Genomic DNA, 22,286 nt, shown 5'->3' on the forward strand with positions numbered 1-22,286 from the left:
CCACTGAACTCAGTGGGGTTTACCTCTGAGTATAAATGCATTGGGTTATGCTGTATATTAATCTCATGTTTCTCTTTCTGAATTTTTAAAATCTTATTTCACATTTCAGTATGCCAGAAAAAAATCAATAAATATTAGGTATCTGCACCTACCTGTGATCTAAGTGGTGAACAGAAAAAATAACACCTGAATTTAAGCGAGTTTGTTTGAGTGACACCAAAATTGTGAATTCATGCTTATTTCTTAGCTTCTGAAAAAAGAGTTCCGCTTTCTCTGGAGATGCTTTTACACTTCTTGAAGTACCTACAATGAAACAAAAAATGAGAGGGGTTTTGTGTTTTTTTTACTAAAAGTACTCTATGCATCAGTAGTACGAAGCATGAAGACAAATATTTACAGTTGATTGAACTTTGAAACAGTAGTTTGTACAGTATTCCACCATGTAACTCAGATGACAAGTAGTGCTTCCATCAGCAGAAAGTGGAGGGAGAAATCACTAGCTATCCCCGCTCTTCCCTTCAGTCTCTGCATTCCCCAGATCTGCTCCAGGGTGTGGGGGACCCTATAGAGGAGATTTAGGTGTGTGTAAGAGAAGTGCAAGAGAACAGAAATAATTGGAATTAGTTTTCTCATTCTTCCATTGATGGAAACCTCAACATCAGCTGAGCCATGCTGTTGGATGTAGCCCAGTAACTACTCCACTGACAATTCAGTCCCACAAAGCTCTCAACCATATTTCGGATCTATACCATTACATGCTTTTAGTGTGGATTCACATAGTCTTGTATTTATACTGAAGAATAAAATGTTATCCTGTCAATTAAAGTCTCTAAAGACTTACATAGAAATCTATTGTTAAAATATGAGCATAAAATGGCACTCTTTATGAGAGCCAGTTCTTTCTAGAGGTCACCAAGGATGGATTTAGTCCAACTGAGAATATTTAAGCGTTTCATTTTTGAAAGAATATCAAATTAAAACTGATAGTTAAAAAAAACTTTGAATACTTTTACTATCCTTGCTGCTTTGGCTCATGTGGTTCTTTGAATGCAATACATCTTTAATGGAAGTGTTAAATTATGAAGCAACTCAAATACAATTACTTCCCAGTGTTCTTTATTTTTTAGCCATTGCTAAAATGAGAGGTGTTTTTTTAATAAAAAAAACCAAAAACCAAAAAGTACACTTTTGTATTCTGTATGATGATTTGATGTGCACTAACAATTTCTGGCAATATAAACAATTTATTCCCCAAAGGACGGATGGAAAAACACACATGGGGAAATGTCTTTCACCTCAAGGTCTTAACATGCAGCAAACTTCTACAAACACAATGGTACTTTACATTTTGCAAAGAATGAAGAATAAAATCCACAATTCAAATCAAAAGCATTAAAATTTTAAACAGTATGTTTTCTAATAAGCACTAGTGTTTATAAATATTTAAGGGAGCATGTGATTTTGCAGTTAGAAAGTAAGATTGTTGTGGAAGACTAATTCTTAAATTATGCTGTATTTTACCTCAAGCATGGACATCACCACAATATTGTTATGAGTTTGGGTGTAGGGAGTAGGCTGTATGCCGAGACCTTTCTAACCCTTGGATCGTCTGTTTCTAGTGTATCTGAAGAAGTGTGCATGCACACGAAAGCTCATACCAAAATATAAACTTAGTTGGTCTTTAAGGTGCTACTGAAGGAATTTTTTTATTTTGCTTGGATCCAAGGTTAGTGTTAAAATAAAAGCAAGGCTAGCTTACAGATGAGGTGAGTGATGGGTCATTAAGGGGAACAAAGGAATGGATCTGTGTGAGACAGCAAATGGGTCCTCAACTGGCTGGTAGTTAGAAAAAGACCAAATACAAGAACTGAGAGTTCAGTGGCATGAGCTAGAAGCAAAGCAGCAAAAGGTCATAGAGAGAGGAATGCATGATTTGTGTTTGTATCCAAGGCTGCAGCTATGGGGTAAACAAGAGCCTTTCAGGATGTTAATGCTGTGAACCTCTCCAGGTTGAATTTCCTAGGCAGATCCTTCAAGGCCAGTGCTAGTGAGGACCAGTTAAGTAAGACCTGTGATGGGAAGGGTGTTCCTTAAGGATGGGAGGGATGAGTGTTCACTGTTTTGAAGGTTCTTTTAATCAAGCATCATGATTGATTACATCAAGTCATGGGATAGGGTCCAGCATTTTGCTTGAATCTCATTAAATGGAGCTCTCTTTGCAATGTAGTTACTATTGCCTGTTATGCTGCTAAACCTGAAAAGTGATTATATGCTGAGAGATCTCTTACCTAACTTCCTCTATGCTGCGTAAGTGGTTGTTCAGTTGTTAGTCAGAAAAGATAGCTTTACTATTTTTAAGCTTCCAAGTTACTTTACCTGGTGCTGTTATTAGAAACCTTTTTAAACCTTGCAACTTTCTATCAATAAAGCATTATTATAATAAAGTGCTTGAGTTCCTGGACCTACCCAGCTTGGTTATGGGTCAGTCTCCACAAAGATCAACTCACTCTGCCTCAACATGTGCAAAGAAATCTGACTCACCCAACCTATGGAAATAAATTTGTATTTATTTCCCTTGCCTTGGTGAAAACTCTTAAAAGAGAAGAATAGACTACATTATGGAGTCTGGTGCAATAGTAAAGATTTGATTCATCCATTGCCTCTCTCACTGTGTCCCTGCACACGTAGGTTTAAATCTGGGTGTGCTGTTAGATTTCAATGCCAAAAGTGGGTACCACTTGCTAAAAGGGAAAGGAGTATGGCTTTCTGGCTTTCCAGCCAACAAGATAGGCTTGTTTTTAGTTATTTCTATATGTGCCCAGCAATGGTTTGTGCACGCGATGCAGGTTTAAAGAGAAATTATTTTCCCATTGCACCATGATTTCATGCCTTGGATTGATGTTAAACTTTCTAAACAATGCTTGCTGGTTCAGCTACAGTTGGAAGGTTCTAAATGCTTTGAAAATCTCTAATGGAGGGAGGTTGCAATCTAAGCATAACATACCCATGAGCTAAGTCCAGCTTTCTATTGATTGAGACAACAGATACAACTGTGACGATTTCCAAAGTTTTAAACATGTTGAAATTCCCTGGTTTTTATCTGATTCCAATTTTCATCTGACATATAAAAATGAGTATTGGACAGACACAGGGTTAGAATAGGTGGGCCAATTTAGCCTAGTAAATGAGGCCAAAAGAGGATATTGTTGTAATCTATTTTTAAAAAATCAGAGGGATTGACACAAAAGTGTTTGGCATTATTAAACATTAAAATATAATGGATACAATTACTAATATCCACTAGTAACTCTAAGATGATAATCAGGTGCTTTATAACTATTAGATATTGTCAGAGGTTCTTGCAGCTACTCTTGAGTAATGACGCTCCAAGCCTCCTTGTCTTTAAGGTGTCTTTAATGTGCATTTTATTTACAGTGCAAAGAGTCGGGAAAACATGTCTGCTCAGTCCGAGTCAGAACCTCGCAATGGCTTCTTTCTGTTTCACGCCCAACATAACAGCTTGGGAACCCCAAAGCGCCTCCCTCTTGCTGTACTGGGTCCTGTGTGCCTCAATTCAGGTGTCGGGGGGGAAGGGTCGTCCTTCTGACTGCTCTCCAGTGTCCAATCCCATCATTTCCTCCCCAGCTGCTTCCTTCTCTACTCGGTGTTGAGGCTCTCTCATGCTGTCAGAGCCTCTCTCCTCCCTCTTTACTTCCTGATTCCTGTAATCTGATCCGCTACTAGACTTGCTGCTCTACAAGGAACTCGACCTGATGAGAGGGGGCTGTTCCCTATAAGCCCTCCCCCTTACAGATATGGGGAAAAAATTCTGGAAGAAGCTCTCTGAAACAGCTGCCAGAACAGTGGCTATCACTTTCATTTTCAGAACATATGTTTTTACTATGATACTCCAGTTAGGTCCCAGTTGAGTAAATGGGTTTTCTACCATGAGTGTCTGCTTGTTAGGATTTTAGTTTTGTTTTTGTTTTTAAAAAATGCATTCATTGTATTTGCATTTTTAAATATTTGGGTATGAATTGCCTAGAGATGGTGGTTTAGAAGACAATTCACTCACTGAGGAGTAGGACCCATTGAATTTAGTGGAGTTTACTTCTGCACAGTCATGCACAGAGCTGAACTGCATTAATGACATGTATAAAATGCTTCAGAAAGAGACTTATACAAAATATATAAATGTATTAAAAATAATTAGAGCTAAAGAAGAAAACAAGAAGCATCAAAAGTTAAATTTTGGTAGAAATGAAACAAGATAAATGAAGAATAAGCACATCAGTAATGATTGCGAAATTTTCAACTTTCATGTTCCCAGTGTTAATTGGAATGGAGACTGTTTCATTATTAAACCGTATTTTAGCCGCTTTCTTCAACTCTAATGCCAATTGAATCTGTTGAGAGATAGCTACATTCTGATAGACACAGGGATGAGGAAAACACTTCACTTGCCATGGCTACTCTGCATTACTTATATACAAAGTAATATTTTTGCAATATCTTCTCCAATGGATTGCCTGACCTCATAAACCCATATCCATCCAGACCTAAACAGATTTTACTAGAATTTCACCCATATTGCTAATGAAATGTCCGAGAACTTTACTTAACTAAGCCTACTGCAATTTGACCCAGCTCTAGGTGTTTTTCTCACCCAAACCAATTGCTTCCTGTTCTGTTTGACCCTTCCTTGAGGAATATGATAAATGATCCAGGTAGGCTTCAAATGGGTGCCAGTGAAGAAGAACCAGGACAAAAGTTCAGCAAAATGTCTTTGTGCTGATAATTGAAATGCAAACCCATTTTTTATTCTGGCTGCCCTTGAACTATCAGAGTAATTTTTAAAATGTATTTCAGCAAATTGTTAGCGCAAGTTTAATTGTGACACCTGCCTCCTAAAGTAATAGTTCATGAATTAATAAAACATTTCCAACCTAAGCACTTTCCTAAAAATGAGCACTTTCGTGAAATATTTCAAAGGCATGAATTCCAGAATACTGATATTAAAAGGTTTATTAATATGGCATCTATAATCTGATGTAATTTACATAAACAATTTATATTGTTCAAAGCTTAAATTTAATCCCAAATACGGAAATATATCTACAACACACAAGATGAAGCAGAGTCTCCTGGCTTACGGTTGATAGAAATCATGGTTTAGAACAGGCATGGCCAAACTTGGCCCTCCAGATGTTTTGGGACTACAACTCCCATCATCCCTAGCTAACAGGACCAGTGGTCAGGGATGATGGGAACTGTAGTCCCAAACAGCTGGAGGGGCAAGTTCGGCCATACCTGGTTAATAATAATAATAATAATAATAATAATAATAATTTATTATTTATACCCCGCCCATCTGGCTGGGTTTCCCCAGGGTTTAGAATAAGGATGAGGAATTTGCTGCTTTCCAGATGCTGTTGGACACCAACTCCCATCAGTTACAATGAGCATGGCCAATGGTTAGGGCTAAGGGCAGTTGGGGTTAGGGCAGTGATGGCGAACCTATGACACGTGTGTCAGAGGTGACACGCAGAGCCCTCACTGCTGGCACACGCCCCATCGGCCCATTCGCACTGTTGTTGTCCCCCATTTGTTCTCCCACTCCTCCTGCACCTATTAAAACCCAGATCCTTTTTTGTTGTTGCTGCTGCTGGTAGCCAGAGATTGGTTTTTAACCCTTTCTGTGCTGTTTTTCTGGCACTTTGGCAGACTATGATTGGGTGTAACAGCATTCGTTTTTTAACCTGTTCTGTGCTGGTTTTGGGGGGCTTTGGCAGACTATGTCGGTGCTGCGTGTTAGTTCCATTTCTGTTCTCTTTCCCCCCAAAAAAGTGCAGCAGCTTTGGGGCATCCGCCCAAAAAAAGCAAAGCAACTTTTGCACCCCCCAAAAAACCTCCACAACTTTGGTCAGCAGCTCCCCAAAAAAAGCTCAACAACTCTGGGCACTTTGTGATAAATAAGGGGTTTTTGGTTTGGTTAGGTTAAATAATTAGTTTTTGTTTATTAAATACAGTTATATATTACAATTATACATTTTTGTTATTTAAACTATAAATATCGTGAAATTATGGGGTTTTTTATTGAAATGACACACCACCCAAGTTATGCTCGGTTTTTGGCGAATTTTGACACACCAAGCTCAAAAGGTTGCCCATCATTGGGTTAGGGCCTAAGGGCAGCCCCAAATTCATGTGAAATGAGAGTTAAGACTTTCTCCCTCAGTGAAAAAGATAGTTGCAGGAGCAGAAACTGATTCAGTACCATGTCAAAAGTTTGGAGAAGAAGAATAATTCCAAGATTCACAAGGTTCTTATCCCTGAGATATCTCAGATAACAGTAATGAGAAAACAAGTGGGACAGATTCCTCCACTAAAGAAGTAACAGAATCATCTTAAATCTCAACCACAACAATCACCAATCCCTAGAATTGCTTCCCTTCTAATTGCCTCGCAAATAGCAAGGAATTCTCTTCAGAATCTCTGCAGCACCCAGCATCCTGCCATCATTACCATACCACACCCAGAAGTGACAAGCAGTGCTCCAAGACACTTATCAGTGTTTCAAGACACTTATTTTTTTTCATTTGCATATAACTTTTATTTTGACATATATATTACAGAAACTACCATTTAACATTTACTTAGTGCCAGTAGTGTGCCAGGCACTTCACAATTCAGAAGTACGTAGAAGGCATAGCTTTCCAGTAAAACAACCCAGTGCATGAATACCCCATGCAACGAATTCTTGAGTGCTCATTTGGGGAGTGTGATAAGAGGCACCTTCGCTGTATCTCCAAAGGCAGTAGCACCACCATGCTCCCATGAAGGGGTCAGATCTTGATGGAAGTAGAAAGGCACAATTGTTTTTGCTTATCAGTATTGCCATATTAAATTTGTGAGCCACTCTTTCTGAGATGCTCAATAGGCATGTTGCTATCTGTCTGCCAGGCTCCGTACAGCCTACTGTGCTCTGTCCATGGTCCTGATGCCTGGCATCCTACATTCCTAATGTGAACTGTTCGCTCTTACGTGCTTCTTCCCTACTGATACCAGAATTCACCGATTTCTAGGACTGAAACTACTCTCTGTAGCTGTGCACCAGCCTTGAACAGTGCATGGCTTCCTCCACATGAAGCCAATATAGTTGCCTACAACTGTTTCCCAAAACTCATTCAGGTGCCTGATATCCATTTGAAAGTTTGATGCAGCTACTAACTGGACATTCCTAGCTATGAGAAAGTTTTATAGATAAAAGTTCATCCTGTGGGTGGAGGGTGTGTGTAACTGATGTCAGGAAGCATTGCTTTAATTATATCTGAATTTAACTTTTTTATTTTAAAAAAACCCCATAATTAAATCACCCCTAAACATTGGTCATTACTTACTACAGGAATAGGTAATATCAAAACTGAATGAAGTCTCCTTCCTGTTTACACCTGGCTATAACAACTCTCACACAGCCCCAGTTAACATGACTGCTTTATGACCATTCTAAATTGGTGAGATTATTAGATACACAATAAGGTTTCCCAAAAGATGGGATGTTACCACTGTTCTTGCTGAGCCCAGCAAAATATACTACAGAGAGTCCTCTAGCAGTCTGTGGAAATGATCTTAAGGAGGAAGTTGCTGACGGTGATGAGCAGAGAGAATGCAAGTAATAAGATGTCATCTCCTCATTTTCCATGCTACATTTGGCCACTTAACTAAGAGAAAGAGGCTATACTGCACAACTGTTGCTTAAGAAAAACCAGGATTTACCAGGGCAGAGTTCTGGGAAACAATATGCTTCTTAAATGAACTGTCCTTTGTATATAACCTGACAAGTGAATAACCACAACTTGCTCCTACACTTCTACAGATATGAAATACTGCTTCCTGCGGCATACAGTAGCTTCCTGGACCATCTCAGTCAAACCAAATTGCCACAAGAGTATCTGCGATACAAAGGCTCAACATATGGTTTGTATAAGAAGCATGCATACACTTAACATTACACCTGCCTACAGCCTTCCAGATGTTTTTTGAATCCCATTAGACTCCAAGCATTATGGCAATGTGGCCCCCAAGGTATTAAAGACTCCAAACTTCACTTTCTTACATGAAGTTTCATTTACACATTTCATATTTGCAATATGCTTTGATGAAGGTGATAATGGCATTAAATCTATTACCAAGGCTCGATGCAAACAAGCTGTGAAAAGTACTGAGAGAATATTGTACTGATGCCCTATTCCTAAACAGGCATATGGAAATAAATTCTATAGAAACTTTTTTCAATGGCACTGGTCATGCTTAAAATCTCAGCCAATGAAACCTTCAAGTCATTTTATTGAGAAAATACTATAAAACCAGCTACTTCGTTCTAAACGTCATTCAATGGAAATAAGCATACCTAGGATCATATACTTTGTACCCACCCCCCAAAAAAGGCTTTTTGACAAAACTTCCTCAACCAAATTGGGGTATGTAGTCATATAATCAGCTTCTAACTGTTTCAGCTATAAATCAATTTTAAGTGTAGATTTGTTGAACAGTCAGAATTTAATTTCAGCCACTTGTGAACAGCTGAGGCCTTTAGACATCACAGTCTTGGGAATGTTGATAAAGAAGCTTTAATCTCTCCAAACATTCCAGAAATGTCAGAATCATGATGCAGCAATATATTAATGATTTCACTAGATTGGCTGGGAAGAGGACTTAGTTCTGCAGAACATCCAAAAAGAAGAATGCATATCTGGCAATGATATTCACTTTCATTATTTACAATGCCATTTCCACACTCAGCTACTTTTTAGTAAACGTGATAGAAGAAAAAGCCTGTCAAACAGTCAGAATCTCTCTAAGTACGTTCTCCAAGGCAACAATGTGCTTCTCCTCTGACAATGGCCATGATGAGAACATAAGCACATTTATTACAAAGACCGACAGAAGTACTGTGATTCTGCACAAGCGCAACTCTATTTTTAATCACACATTTTCATTCATATTAGTACAAGTGACACTAGATTATGGCAGGGCATAAGAGACAAAGGATGACAAGATGCAATAGAGGAGGGGGCTCCTTTGGTGAAGACAGCCCTCCTTACCATGCGGCGTTATGGCAAGACAAATTGTGCTACTTTGAATGAAAAAACAAAAGTGGTCTTCAGCTGGTGGGTCACATAAAGGTAACACACAAACCAACCTTTGGTGGGCCACCCTTCAGTGCTGCCACCCTTCTTCAAAAGTCTGGGTCTTTTTTCTTTTGTAAATTGCTAGGGATGCAAATAAGCGATGGACCTGATATCTAAAGTAGCATCTGCTGCTATGTTCTTGCACAGAGTCCTAAACCAGTTAAAACTGGTTCTTGTATCAAAGGTTATAGTTAAAGGTGGAGCCAGCATGTGAAAATCTGAAGACCACTTATCTATAACCCCTACAGAGTTTATCTGAAATTTTTGGTTCCTCCAGGTTACCACTGATCAGACCTAACACAGGGAAGTAGGCTGAATATCAGTAGCCTCAGCCCAATTAGTTAAACCTTAGAAATATAAGCCAATCTGAGTGAGGACTTATAGGTGCTGAATCTCTCTAAAGATTAATCTTCTTCTTTGGCGGTCACTCGTAGCCGAGTAAGATTGTCTTCCATAAACACGGTTTTAACAATGGGTCCGTAAGTGACTGTGGAGGCCAATTCTGGATCCACACGTCCTTCCACAGTGGGGACATTGGTTTCCTCTTAGCACGTTTCTCCCTTGTGTCCTGAGATCAAGTTTCTTCAAAGCCCATGACACCTTTGGTAAAGGCTGTTCTCCAACAGGAGCGCTCACAGGCCAGTGTTTCCCAGTTGTCAGTGTTTATACTACATTTTTAAAGATTTGCCTTGAAACAGTCTTTAAACCTCTTTTGTTGACCACCAGCATTAAGCTTTCCATTTTTAAGTTCAGAATAGAGTAGTTGCTTTGGAAGACGATCATGACCAGTCCAACGAAGTTGATGTTGAAGAATCGTTGCTTCAACACTGGTGATCTTTGCTTCTTCCAGTACACTGATATTAGTTCACCTGTCTTTCCTGTTATATCTTTTATAACAATCCTGTGTTGTCAAGGATCCTATGTACTTGATTGCAGTTTGTTCTGAATAGTACCCTCATAAAGTACCCTCTAGAGCCACTGTTGTCTAATCACATCGTATTCCAACAGAAGTATATTTGGTTTATGGAGATTGACTGTAATTGCCCTTCTACAGCCACTGCAGCCTACTATATTCTCACTGCCTTAAATGTGTGTTAAATCAGGATTTTTCTATCATGCTCTTTTCAGGTATCACAGCATTGTCACAAAAAGCACAACTGTTGCAGCTTCAAAGCAGACTTCACGTTTTTCATATTTCCCTAAATATTCAGTTCACAAGTCACTGGAAAATGCATACCACGCTGAGCAAAGAAGAAATCTTCAATAAGAAGACTGTCAAGCACCATTTTAAATCTTGCCACATTTTTGCCTTGAAGCCTAAAACTTGGGTCTTCAGTCCCTAGCATGCTCACTTGAAGCAGGTCCAACTGAAATAAATAGAACTTACTTCTGCATAAACATATTTAGGGTGGAGCTGTTAGACTACAATTCTGACTATGTTTACAAATGGTTAACAGAACACGTTTACTGAAAACACACTGTGCCTGATAAAGTTTGTTTACTTATTTTCAACTTACATCCCCACCCTTCACCTGAAGGTCATAGGGTGAGTTACAACACCAAGTAAGTGTGTGAAGGATTATAGACTGGCAGGTCATACTCTCAGATGGGCTTCAAAGGAGCCTGCTTAACTTCATATATCCCTTAGTGTAATATTTAAGTTTTAGGGCCCTGATCTGGATAAAGTTAGCTGCAACCTACTCTCAAGTCATTGTGGACAAGATTGCAGTGTAAGTTCAATTGAAGACTATGGGACTTTGCATGCTTGCTGAGCAGTAAGTATGCATAGGCTCAGGCTGCAGTCCTTTGCCCCCTTCTCCATCAGTAAACACAACTGAAATTAATTGGACTGACTTTATATGAATAGAAAAATATTAGGTTAGTCACAAATAACTTGCTTCATTGGTTTCAGTGTTGTGTGCAATGCAGTTCTATGTACGGTATGTTTACCCAACAGTAAGTCTCATTATGCTCAGTAGGGCTTATTCCTTGAAATAATGTAAATTAAGTTTAGCTGAACTATGGTCTACATGCATTGTTTGTAAAATAGATGATTTTTTTTTTCTTCAACTGTAAACTATTTTGCATTTCGGCATCTATTGTCCTATTATATTTTGACCAGGGAGCATTTCATGAACTACCATCTGTGCCTGTCTGTCGCTGATAAGTTTACTGCATATGTTTTCATGCTCTTTGAAAGCCCCCATTTATCTAACTGTGACAAGCTTTTTCATCACACCTGTAAGCAGAGTTCCATCTCTTTCCATGAATAAGTTTATTTAAACATATTATTGTTGTTGATTTTATTTAAACTATTTCTTACCCATTCTTCACTACACAGCAATTTCAGCAGGGTTATAACTAGTGTTTCAAATGCATAAAACACTTACTAAAAACAAGGTCTACACTCATTCTCAGCATGCACGCACGCACACACACATACACACTTGATCCTTATTATTTAGCATTTTTCTGCAACCTATTTTATTAATTAGCATCATCCTCAAAACCAGGGAAACAATGTGTATCAGCAATTTGCTTTTTAAAAAACTATTTAAAAATTGCTTTAGCTAAGGGTACTTTCTTAACATACACTCTTGCAAGCAATAAAGGGCATTTTGAACAGCACTTGCTACTTAAACAGTCTTTTTTAAGCTTCCACCCTCTCCAGCTCAGATAAAGAATTGATACAAGACCCACCTCAATCATTGCTTAACATACTATACTTATTCAAAGCAAGAAACTCTAGCAAAACCAGTGAAGGAAAACAAAATCAAGGACAAAGATTTTTAACCTGGATTATAATGCAGGATCCCTACATTATTTTCAAATCTAGTCCATCCCTTGCCTTCTAAAGTAGTATCTAATAGAATGTCTGCAAAGGGAAACATGGAAACATGGCTGCTCCCCAGAGGGGGGGGAGAGCCGTGAGAGCACCGCAGCCCCCCCGGAGAACCCCCGGATTGAGCATTCCGGGGACGTGGGTACCCAGCTGAGCCCCTCAGAGTCCCGCTCGCTGCCCGGGAAGCACCTTTTTAGAAGCGCCGAGAGCAGGCAGAGCGGGACAGTGCCTTGGGTAGATTGCTTCCTCTGGGTTGCGAAGCTCCGTGCCGGTGACAGTTGAGTGACAGATACCTCCAAGCAAAGATTGGACTTGTAAGTAAATTTCTGGAATAATAACTGGAGAAGATTTGGCCTTAGGAGGGGAATCTAAAAAGGAAATGGAGGTCATTCCCCTGCCCACCACCACCACCGAGACAATTAAGCAGTCACAGAACCTGCAGCTAAAATGCTGAACCGGGACTTTGAGATCCGCTAAAAAATTAAGCTGGATCCCTTCCCTGTGGGGCAGAGCCAAGGGAAGGAAACTTGATTTTGTTGATCTCTGCAAAAATTTAAACCTGGAACGAGCCCTTCGGTAACCTGTGAGCAAGAGCCTGGAAACAAAGACCAGCCGCCATTGTGATGTCACCGGTTAGGAAGTTATTTATTATTGTGAACTCTTGAACTTTTGAATTAGGTGTTGAAATAGCAGGATTCGTGCTGTAAAAGACTTTGGAAGTAAAATGTAAAGTTGGATTTTAACAGGACAAGTAAAGGACCAAGTATAAATAAAAGTGTTGAAGGCAATCTGGGGGGAAACAGTGTACCGTCTTTGGAAATAGCAGTTCACACCTCCCACTGTAATTTGAGAACACAAAGGAACTGGATAGACAAAACAATGAGTCCTCAACTGGACAAAGACAGTATGCAATATCTGTTAGAACAAATCCAAGAGTTGGTGGAGGATGTGCAGGAATATAGAAGACAGACACAGAGTTTCAAAAAAGTGATAAAATTGTTTCCCCCAAAGGATACTTTGGAATTACAAGTTGAGGTTCAAGACGAGCCAAAAAATTTGAAGCCTGGGCAACTTGTGAGAGAAGCTGCAAAGGACATTGGTTTTATCCAGAAGGCTCCAGCCCAAGAAAAGACTCAGGATCCTGGCCTCTCAGTAGGAGAGGGAGAGCAAATTCTGGTCAATGACAATCGGGCAAAGACAAAAGATCAAAACAAGATTCGGCTTTGGGGGGACAAGAAGAAGAAAGTTGGGAAAGGGAATTGGGGACAGGGAATGGAGCAACAGAAGGAGAGGTGGAGAGAGGGGGTGGCATGGAGTGGGCAAGAGATGCAGTGGGGTGAAAGATATAGGGAATTTTAAACAAGGAATGGATTAAATGGTATGAAAATGCATTGTTATAAGGAGCTGGTTGGGGTGTACAGGGAATTGTCAACCAGGGGAAGGAGGGGGGTATTAAAAAATATGGGTAATAGATCAAGAGTGAGGTAATTAGATTTAATAATTGGGAATATTTTTTAGGGAATTTATAGGCTAAGGGGTTTTTAGAGATAGAATATTTTTAGGGAAATTATAGGATTTAAAATTAATCAATTATGTGAAGATTTAGATAGTAGTATTAGAGGAATTTGTTAAATGGGGAAAATTGCTGAAGTTGGGATTAAAATGGACGGGAAGGGAGGGATGGGGAAGTCGAAGATATGTTAAAGAATATTAGATGAGATGGAATTTTTTTCTTTCTGTTTTTTAATCTCTTTTTCATTTTTTTCTTTTTCGTGTCCTTTTTTGTAAGTTTTCTTTCTTTCTTTTTTCCCCGTAGGTTAAATGTTTATGTTATGATGTTATGATAAATGTTTTAAGTTGAAAATCTTCAATAAAAATTATTATTTTTAAAAAGAAGAAGAAGTGAAGTTACAGGGAACCAGGCAGAGGGCCTTCTCAATAGTGGCACCCATCCTGTGGAACACTCTCCCATCAGACGTCAAGGAGATGAATAACTACACAACTTTCAGAAGACATCTGAAGGCAGCCCTGTATAGGAAAGTTTTTAATGTTTGATGTTTTTATTATGTTTTTATATTGGTCAGAAACCAACTAGGGTGGATAGGCTAGGGTAACCAGCCAGATGGAGAGGGTGCAATTATATTATATTATTATTATTATTATTTAGTATTACTAGTTTGAGAGGGAAATGCATCAAACAACAGTATTTCTCAATGATAGATATGGATTGTGGTCAGCTTCATAAGTACACAGCTTTGGACACCACTTGTGGGAATGCACTAGAGATGGAGAATATGAGTAACATGCACACAGCCTAAAATTCCACACCCTCCTTGAGTTATTTTGCCTGGTTAGAATGTGTCCATGAACTGTAATATTCCTGCTTGCCTGGATGGAGAAGTAAGTGTGTATTGGAAATCTCTGGTTTTGCATGGCTAGGATGTAGCCTGCTGCTGTACAAAGTAAAGAGTCAGTCTTGTCTTTTCTTTTGGCCATTGGTTCTGCTAACCAAAGGCATGTAGTCCCCAGAAAGGTTGCTCATGAAAAAAAGTAGCCCTTGGGCTAAAAGATGTCCTCCCCATCCCACCCCCTGCTATAAGAAGTGGCATGATGTATGTAGAGGAATGGAAAGTATCTCAGCTTTATTCATTCTGCAGCAGAAGATGCCTTTTAAATCCATATACTAGTTCTGCTTGTTATTTGGTAGAAAGGCATTACGCAATGGGCATACTATGTTTTTTACATATATCAGCTAGGAAAAGTCTCCCTCTCTCAGGTCCTGAATGAACCGAGTGAGAATCTCTTAAAGAAATAGCTTATACAGTGGAACCTCGGTTTATGAACTCCTCGGTTTATGAATTTTCGGTTTATGAACGCCGCGGACCCATCTGGAACAGATTAATTCACTTTCCATTACTTTTAATGGAAAAGTTCGCTTCAGTTTATGAACGGTTACTCCGCGGACCGTCTGGAACAGATTAATCCACTTTCCATTACTTTCAATGGGAAAGTTCGCTTCAGTTTATGAACGCTTCAGTTTATGAACAGACTTCCGGAACCAATTGTGTTCATAAACCGAGGTACCACTGTATGCTTATAGACAGAGTAGGATGCTTCCAGTCCATTCATGCTTTCATATTACACGCATGAAAAGCCAAAAGATCTCTCTCCCCTGTGTCTTCAAGCCAAATTCTGAAAAAAGTCTATTTTTCAAAGTTCCCTACACCAGCAAAAGCTTGCTTCGTTTGCCTTGCACCCTGAGAAAAAAAGGCCTATGATTGAGTAACAACACCAAACATTGTTTCCAAAAATGTAGACAGAAATAAAGTTAGCATGAAAACTGTAACCCCATAATGATAATAAGTTTTAAACATAGCTACATAGTATTGCTATACCACAGTAAAAATTGACCTGTTCTAGTTTTATTTTCTGACAGCAGAAAGAACCATTGAGGAGCCACTAACTTTGAAGTTCCTTCATGCATCACGCTGACAGATTAAATCTGCTCTTTGGTGTTCTGTTCCATGGTGTGCTTTATCACAACGCACCATATAATTCCACCCCATCTGTTGTTGTTGGTGGGGTGTGTGCATGCATTTGCTTGCTGAAATAACTGAGCATACTTTATATACATACATGCCAACTGTTCTAACAAAAAAGGAACGTCTTTTCTGAATGTCTCCCATCTTCTAACACTGAGCACCAGCTCTCATTCAGCTGGTCAGTACACATTAAAGTTATCAAATACGTAATTAATTGTCCTCGATATGTCAAGCACAGTAAAATAAAGTCAGTAGACAGCTGTATTCATTATTTCTAATGGTACAGTACTGCGTTTTGTCCATTTCCTTTTTAGTCAATGTTTTCTATGACTCATCCCAGAAATAATTATAATAGAGGGTGGCTTATTTAACGAAATATGGATTTTTGCAGTTAATTACCGGTGTTCATATAACTTGCTTTTATTTTTTACCTACATTGACTTGTTTTGCAAACAAATATACAATGCATCATCAGATCATAGTAATAGAATTAACCAATCATAATAGATACTGAAGCTTATTTATGTATGTTTTCTGATTGTTTGGCTGTTCTATTCCATTCCATTCAACAAATGCCCAGGAGAACCCACTCTGCAAAATTCACAAAGTCAGAGAAGCTTCTTTGAGGTCATTTCAGTTAGGTATAATGTATATAAACCCAGGAGTCAATCTATGTTTCATTTCTATATCATTGTTTTCATTTTATATCTATTATGGCATTGTTTTGTTGATATTTATCTTATACTTTCATTAACTCAATCAAAAAGAAGTCCATGAAAAGGTGCATCAGCTTGTGAGGCCAAGGACCTCTTGTTTTCTATGCCTCATAGCAAACTAACATTCAGTGTTCCAGCAAACATCTTAATGCAAAATCTAAGTTTCAGAGGCAAAGGATTCACTACTGTATGCTGTAGCTTGAGGACAATTAGTGCTTCAGCCAACTTACTCCAGAGTAGTCTTAAAAACATCCTTGAGATGTATCAAAGGCAAGTTTACAGCCTAAGACACATCTTCATATATTTCCATAGGTTATAGCTGAAATAGATGTACATGTGACCAATGTGATCTCTATAGTTATTCATTCCCACTTTAAATTTATCCTTGTAAATATTCATTTGCGGGAACCGTGCCCCCCCCCCTTCATTCATTCATACCGGTACTCACACACAAGCTTGTGCAACTATTGCAACAACATAGATGGAAAGTCTGGTGGAAGAGACCCGTGCAATCTGCATGCTCCCTCTCATTGGGGGCCAATGAGATGAGAGAGAACCATATTACTTTTAATTAATTTTAATATGCCACATCTTTCAAGCAATATAACCTAGATGGCATCCCTGACTAGATAAACTTAATGTCTCCAGTGGGGCAATGGGTCAGCACATCTGGCTGTTAACCAGAAGGTTGGTGGTTTGAGCCCACCCAGGGATAGCTCCAGGCAGGATTCCTGCATTGCAGGGGGCTGGACTAGATGGCCCTTGGGACCCCTTCCAACTCTTTGTAAATTCTGCCTCCTCTTCTCAACTCCCGGGGGGGGGGTGGTAGGAGAAAGAGACAACAACAATAATCAGAATGAATGTAAAGTCTTTGAGTTGCTGTACTTGCTTGGCTCTCCTCCAAGAAGAAATTATATCACTTTACAAGATGCATAGCAAATTTAGGGAAGCTAAAAAGCATCTACAATTACAAGTGTATAAAGAAAAAATGAATGCTGAGCATCCATTTTTTTCTGAAAATAAAAAGAGAAATGCAGGCTAAGTCTTCAAACTCAGCAAAAATAGGAGAAATAGAAACGTCCAAACTTTAAAATTTACTTTGCTGTAATTGCATTTGTTTTTTATAAAAATGCATACAGTGATACAGTGGTTTACAAACTTAATCCATTCTGGAAGTCCATTTTTAAACCAAGGCATGCTTTCCCTAGAGGCCTTCCGCCGCCAGTGCCCTTCCATCGTTCGGCTTCCATTCTTAGACCGAGGTAAAGCTTGCGAACCAGGACACTACTTCCAGTTTTGCGGAGTTCTTAAACCGAATAGTTCATAAACAGGGCTGTTCTTAAACTGAGGTACCACTGTATGTGCAGTCCTGAACTGTTCATATTACCAGCCTCAAAATTGGAATTTTAGATTTTTATTCTGTCAAGAGCCCTTTCATGTAGATGTCTACATCCTGTTGAATGAAGGCTTTTTCTGTTTAAAAATAGCAGGTGTCAATTTCTCTTTTTAAAAGTGTATACTCTGACTTTTCTGTGTTAATGGTCACAGTGACACACTCTGGTTGAATGTAGAATAACATCCTTCCAGAGTCCTCCAGTGACTTAGGTAGTCAGCTTTTGATACATGATCTTATTGATTCAGAAGTTCAAGCCAACATCATTGCCTGGATTTTTCCTTAAATTACAGCTTCTTTGCAAGGCCTCCCTTTGCCTCTTGTACTAAAAGAAAAGGGGGGGAACCCTATAACTGGAACTCCTAAGAAAACAAATTATACACATAGACTATGCGCTATACAGAAGCAAATTAAAACTCTTCTTAATTCACCGTGTGAACCATGTTCTCCAACTTTACATAGCAACATTCAGCACGCACATACAACATTGTTCCATTTCCTTCCCAACACCACTATGATATCAGCCCTTTTAAATAAACAGTCTGATAAGCTACTTCAGAAATGTTCTGCATTCTGATTTAAAAATCTACTTCTGTATGTAATCTTTTTGACATACAAGGGAATGGGGAAAGCATTTATCTCAGAATATTTTACCTTTATACAATAGGCTATAAACTGCACAAAATAAATGCTGCTTTTTGGAATCCTACACTAGAAGTGTCTTTGAATATATCAATGCGAAATCGAATCAAAAGACAGCTGTCTCCTTATTCTTGGAAGGAACATTTAGATTTATTAAAATTCCTTAAAATTAGTGGGTGATTAGCTAACTAAGTCATACTCAGAATGGACTCATGAAAGTCATTGATTTGTTACTTACATTCAATAGGTTTACTCTGAGTATGATTATGCCACCCATTATGTCGCCCCCCCCAAAAAAAAGTTCAAAATTTAACAAGGGTAAAGGGTATATAACCTGTTAACAAATCTTTTTGCAAGGGTTTCTATATCTTTCCTGCTGACATTTTGTTCCATGGAAAAAATGCAGTATGTTATCCCCATTCCCCACTTCTTCACACTCTTAGTTCCATATTTTCTCCCTAGTCTTATTTTCTCCTCCAACCATCAGCGAGAACAAGAGCTTAGCCTGGCGTGTCTTCCCAAATAAACCAATCTCAGCCAGCCCAGACGAATCTGTTTATTATTCAGGGCTCCCCACGCCTGGCAAAATAAGCCATCTGCCATCAGCTTTCCTGCTGACCATTAATTAAGGGCCTATCCATCAAAAGAGGGGCCAGAAAAGTGACGGGGGAGAGAGACAAAAGTGGAAGGAGGGAGGGGGAGAATCAGCGAGGCTTAACAGAGCAGGCAGGCAGGAGTCTCGCTGAGCAAATGGACCAAGTCGCATCGAGAGCCCAGAGGAGCATCGCCTGCCATCCGGTTAATGCAAAAAAAGTTCGATCAAACGCATTTGCCAGCAAGTTCAGGAATTATTCAGGTGGCCTGGGCTGACCCTGCCTGCAGAGCCAGCCCTGGAGCCAAAGCGAGAATGAGGAAGGATGCATGCATGCATAGGAGCCAACTCCTAGGGACAGAGGTCCCTTCGGGGTCCCTCCCCCCCACCAATAAAATATTGGAGGGGGGCCCTGTCCCCCCCCCAAAAAAAGTTGATGGAAATTGCCGTTCAAATAGTGTGTGTGTGCCATATCTTGTGGTAGATTACGTGGGGCGGCGCTTCCCTCCCCCACCCAATATTTTATTCAAGTTGGCACCCCTGGATGGATGGGGGTCCCATACCTTGGAAGAAGAAAGCTTTGCTCCCGTTGTGCAGCCCTTGCACTTGCAGCACTCCAGCCACGGACTCCCCCAGCTGCAACTCGCCCAGCACGTCAATCTGCAACGAGGGGTCCACGCCAAAGCCGACCGCTGGATCCAGGCGGGGAAGAGAAAAGAGAAATTACTACCGACGCCCCTAACTTTTCCTTTCCCCCCCCCCAAGAAAAAAAAACCCTCCTCCTCCCCACCCCGGCGATCCTGCTGCCACTCCCGTTCTTCTGGAAGGCGCAGGTATCTCCTCCTCGCCTCAGCCGCACCAGCCAGTCCTATTTACATGACCTACTTTCGCAGCATCCCTTCGCAAAGTTCTCCGCTCGTTTTCCTTCCCGGATCCTTCGTCCTCCCTCTCCCCGCCCATCTCCCCATATTGAGCCCATTCCCCATCGGGGTGGGGAAGAGGGAGGTTGAGAGACACACCCCAAGACTCCCCCCCCATGCCTCAAGTAGAGGCTGGTGCCTGGAACGCCCCGCTCGAGTCTCACCTGAGCTCAGGCAGAAGAGGAAGAAGCCCAGGGCGCTCCAGCAGCCCGGGGACTCCATGGCGCGGGGGAAGGAGGACGGCGCCCAGAATCACTCCATAGTCCTCGAGGCAGAAGCCGGGTCTGAAGGAAGCCAAGCAGGCGAACGCCCCAGTCTTCTTCCACACACACCCCTCGGCGTCCTTGTTCTTCTTCCCTCCCTCAGCAAAAAGCCAGAATCCACCGGGCGAAGGAGGAGGCGGCGCTGCGAGTCGAGTCCTCCCCAGTCCGCAGCACCATCTCCGAGGCGCCTCAGCAGCAGCAGCAGCAGCTGCCCGGAGGCGCGAAAAGGGCGCGGAATAGCGCCAAAGGGGGAAGCCGGAAGAAGCGCCTCAGCCACAGAACCTGTTGGAGGGAACCCGGCGGAGAGACAATGGAGGGCGCGAGGCGACCCGGCGGAGGGGAAGCGCCAGCCTTGTGTCGCTCGCTCGCTCGCTCGCTCCCTCACACGACGCACACACAGGCTCTTTCTTTCTCCTCAGGGCTCCTCGGTCACCAAGCCTCCGCCGCCACCGTCACCAGCCGCCAGCGCTCACTGCCACCGGCTCCTCCTTGCAGGCAGCCTCAAAAGAGCGAGAGAAGGCGGCGGGTTTGAGGACGGCGACGTGGGGGAGGCGGCAGGCGGCGGCCAATGAGGACGCGCCGGCGGGAGGCGGGAAGGAGGCGCCTTCGAACACCTCCCAGCCTCAGGCTCCTCGACGGCACAGGAGCCAAAGGCTCGAGACCGCGGGCGGGAGCGCAACGCGACGGCGACTCAGGCTGGTGGTGTGTGTCTCTGCGGCTGCTCCTACTCAGGCTTCGTTTCTCTACAGCAAGAGGTATTGCCGGGAGCTTAATCCTGGCAGACAGACGAGCCGTTGCTCGCGGGAGAAGAATACGCCATTCGGGCGAGCGAGACCCTGCTCGCCGCAGTGTGCCCTCAGCCAGTCTCTGCCGCCGGTGGCTGCCTTCTGACTTAGAGGAGTCAGTGCAGTGGGCTTTGGAGAACAGCAGGGAGGAGCGCGGGGGCAACTCTGAATTCAGGTGGCGCCGCCTGCCGTTGGCTCTGGCGCCCCCTGCTGGTGGTCTCCCTGCGTTCCGCCCTACCAATCCCAATGGGCGCCAGCCGTCGCTGCGCTCACGGTAACTTGCCCCCACCCCTCCGCGCGCACCTGGATGAAAATCCGTCGGGAGTCTAAACGCGTGGGAGAAGCTGCCTGAGGTTGATTCAGAAGGGGCGGGGAAGCATTCTGCGCATGGTCAGATGCACGGAGGTGCTTCCAAGAGTTCAGGGGCTCAGCGCTGGGGAACGAATGCTGGCTCAAATTAAGCCCATCCAATAGCTAATGGCAAATCCACAACCGCGGTTTAGGTTCAGGAACGCTTCTCTTAACAGTGGCTGTTGTAGTTGTAGAGATCGGGGGTGGCCATTTCCTGGCTTTTCTTCCCAAGAAGGCCTGGGGCCGGGGGGCGACCTGAAACTTGCAGACCACCTGAAAGAGACTATTTTCTGCATGTCTCCTCCAGGTCCCACACTCCATCTTTAAAGCTGTCTCAGATTATAAAAGGATGCCTTGAACAGCAGCCTCTGCTGCCCTTGAGGGGTCTTTTTGCCATCCAGCCTGGTGAAGATTTACGGGGAAATTGGAATTTTGGGTTGGGGTATTTTTAAGCCAGGTTGTTGCTGCGGTGGGTGTTGTTGTTAATTTTTTGTATTTTTATTTTGGATCTTATGATTTATGCGAAAATTGTTCGATTAAATTCTGTACTTTTTGATGTTTTATTCTTTATGACTACTTTTCTTACATTTGTAGTTATGTAATTTTTTATATGTTGAAAGCTGCCTTGAGCATGGTGTTAAGTTCGGAAAGGCTGCATACAAATAAAATGATTGATTGATTGACCGTTCTGTGACATTTTGGTTGACCTAAAAAAGGTATTGCTAATATGGATTTTTTTGAATTTATGTTTTTTTATGGGCCAACATGGGTGCCTTTAACTTTTCGAATACTTTAGTGACTAGGAAGCTTTGAAGTAATAATAAAAGTAAAAAGATTCTCATGGGAAGCTGCTTCATACTGCGTCACATCGTTGCTCCCTCTAGCTCTGTATTAGGGGCAGCAGTTCGCCAAAATTTCAGACAGAAGAAGTTGCCAGTCCGACCGGGAGATACCAAGATATTGTACCTGAGACCTTCTGCATGCCAAGCGTGTACCCTACATTCCTTCCTTGTGAAACCTCCAAGCATGCTTCGTAACAGGTTCACACA

The 22,286-nt window shown here is 41.5% G+C and overlaps 1 protein-coding gene across 1 annotated transcript in view; it reads right to left on the minus strand.

Annotated features, from left to right (window-relative positions):
• The window catches only part of NELL2 (neural EGFL like 2), a 113,867-nt gene extending 93,324 nt beyond the window's left edge, over nucleotides 1-20,543 (minus strand). The window contains exons 1-3 of the mRNA XM_035128429.2: nucleotides 20,003-20,543; nucleotides 19,482-19,610; nucleotides 153-303 (exon numbers count right to left, since the gene is read on the minus strand). Of these exons, the coding sequence (XP_034984320.1) occupies nucleotides 153-303; nucleotides 19,482-19,610; nucleotides 20,003-20,060 (338 nt within the window). The 5' untranslated portion in view covers nucleotides 20,061-20,543. The remainder of the gene's footprint in view (nucleotides 1-152; nucleotides 304-19,481; nucleotides 19,611-20,002) is intronic.
• Between the last annotated feature and the right edge of the window lie 1,743 nt (nucleotides 20,544-22,286).

Source organism: Zootoca vivipara, chromosome 10 (assembly GCF_963506605.1).
Source record: "Zootoca vivipara chromosome 10, rZooViv1.1, whole genome shotgun sequence".
Taxonomy (NCBI): Eukaryota; Metazoa; Chordata; class Lepidosauria; order Squamata; family Lacertidae; genus Zootoca; species Zootoca vivipara.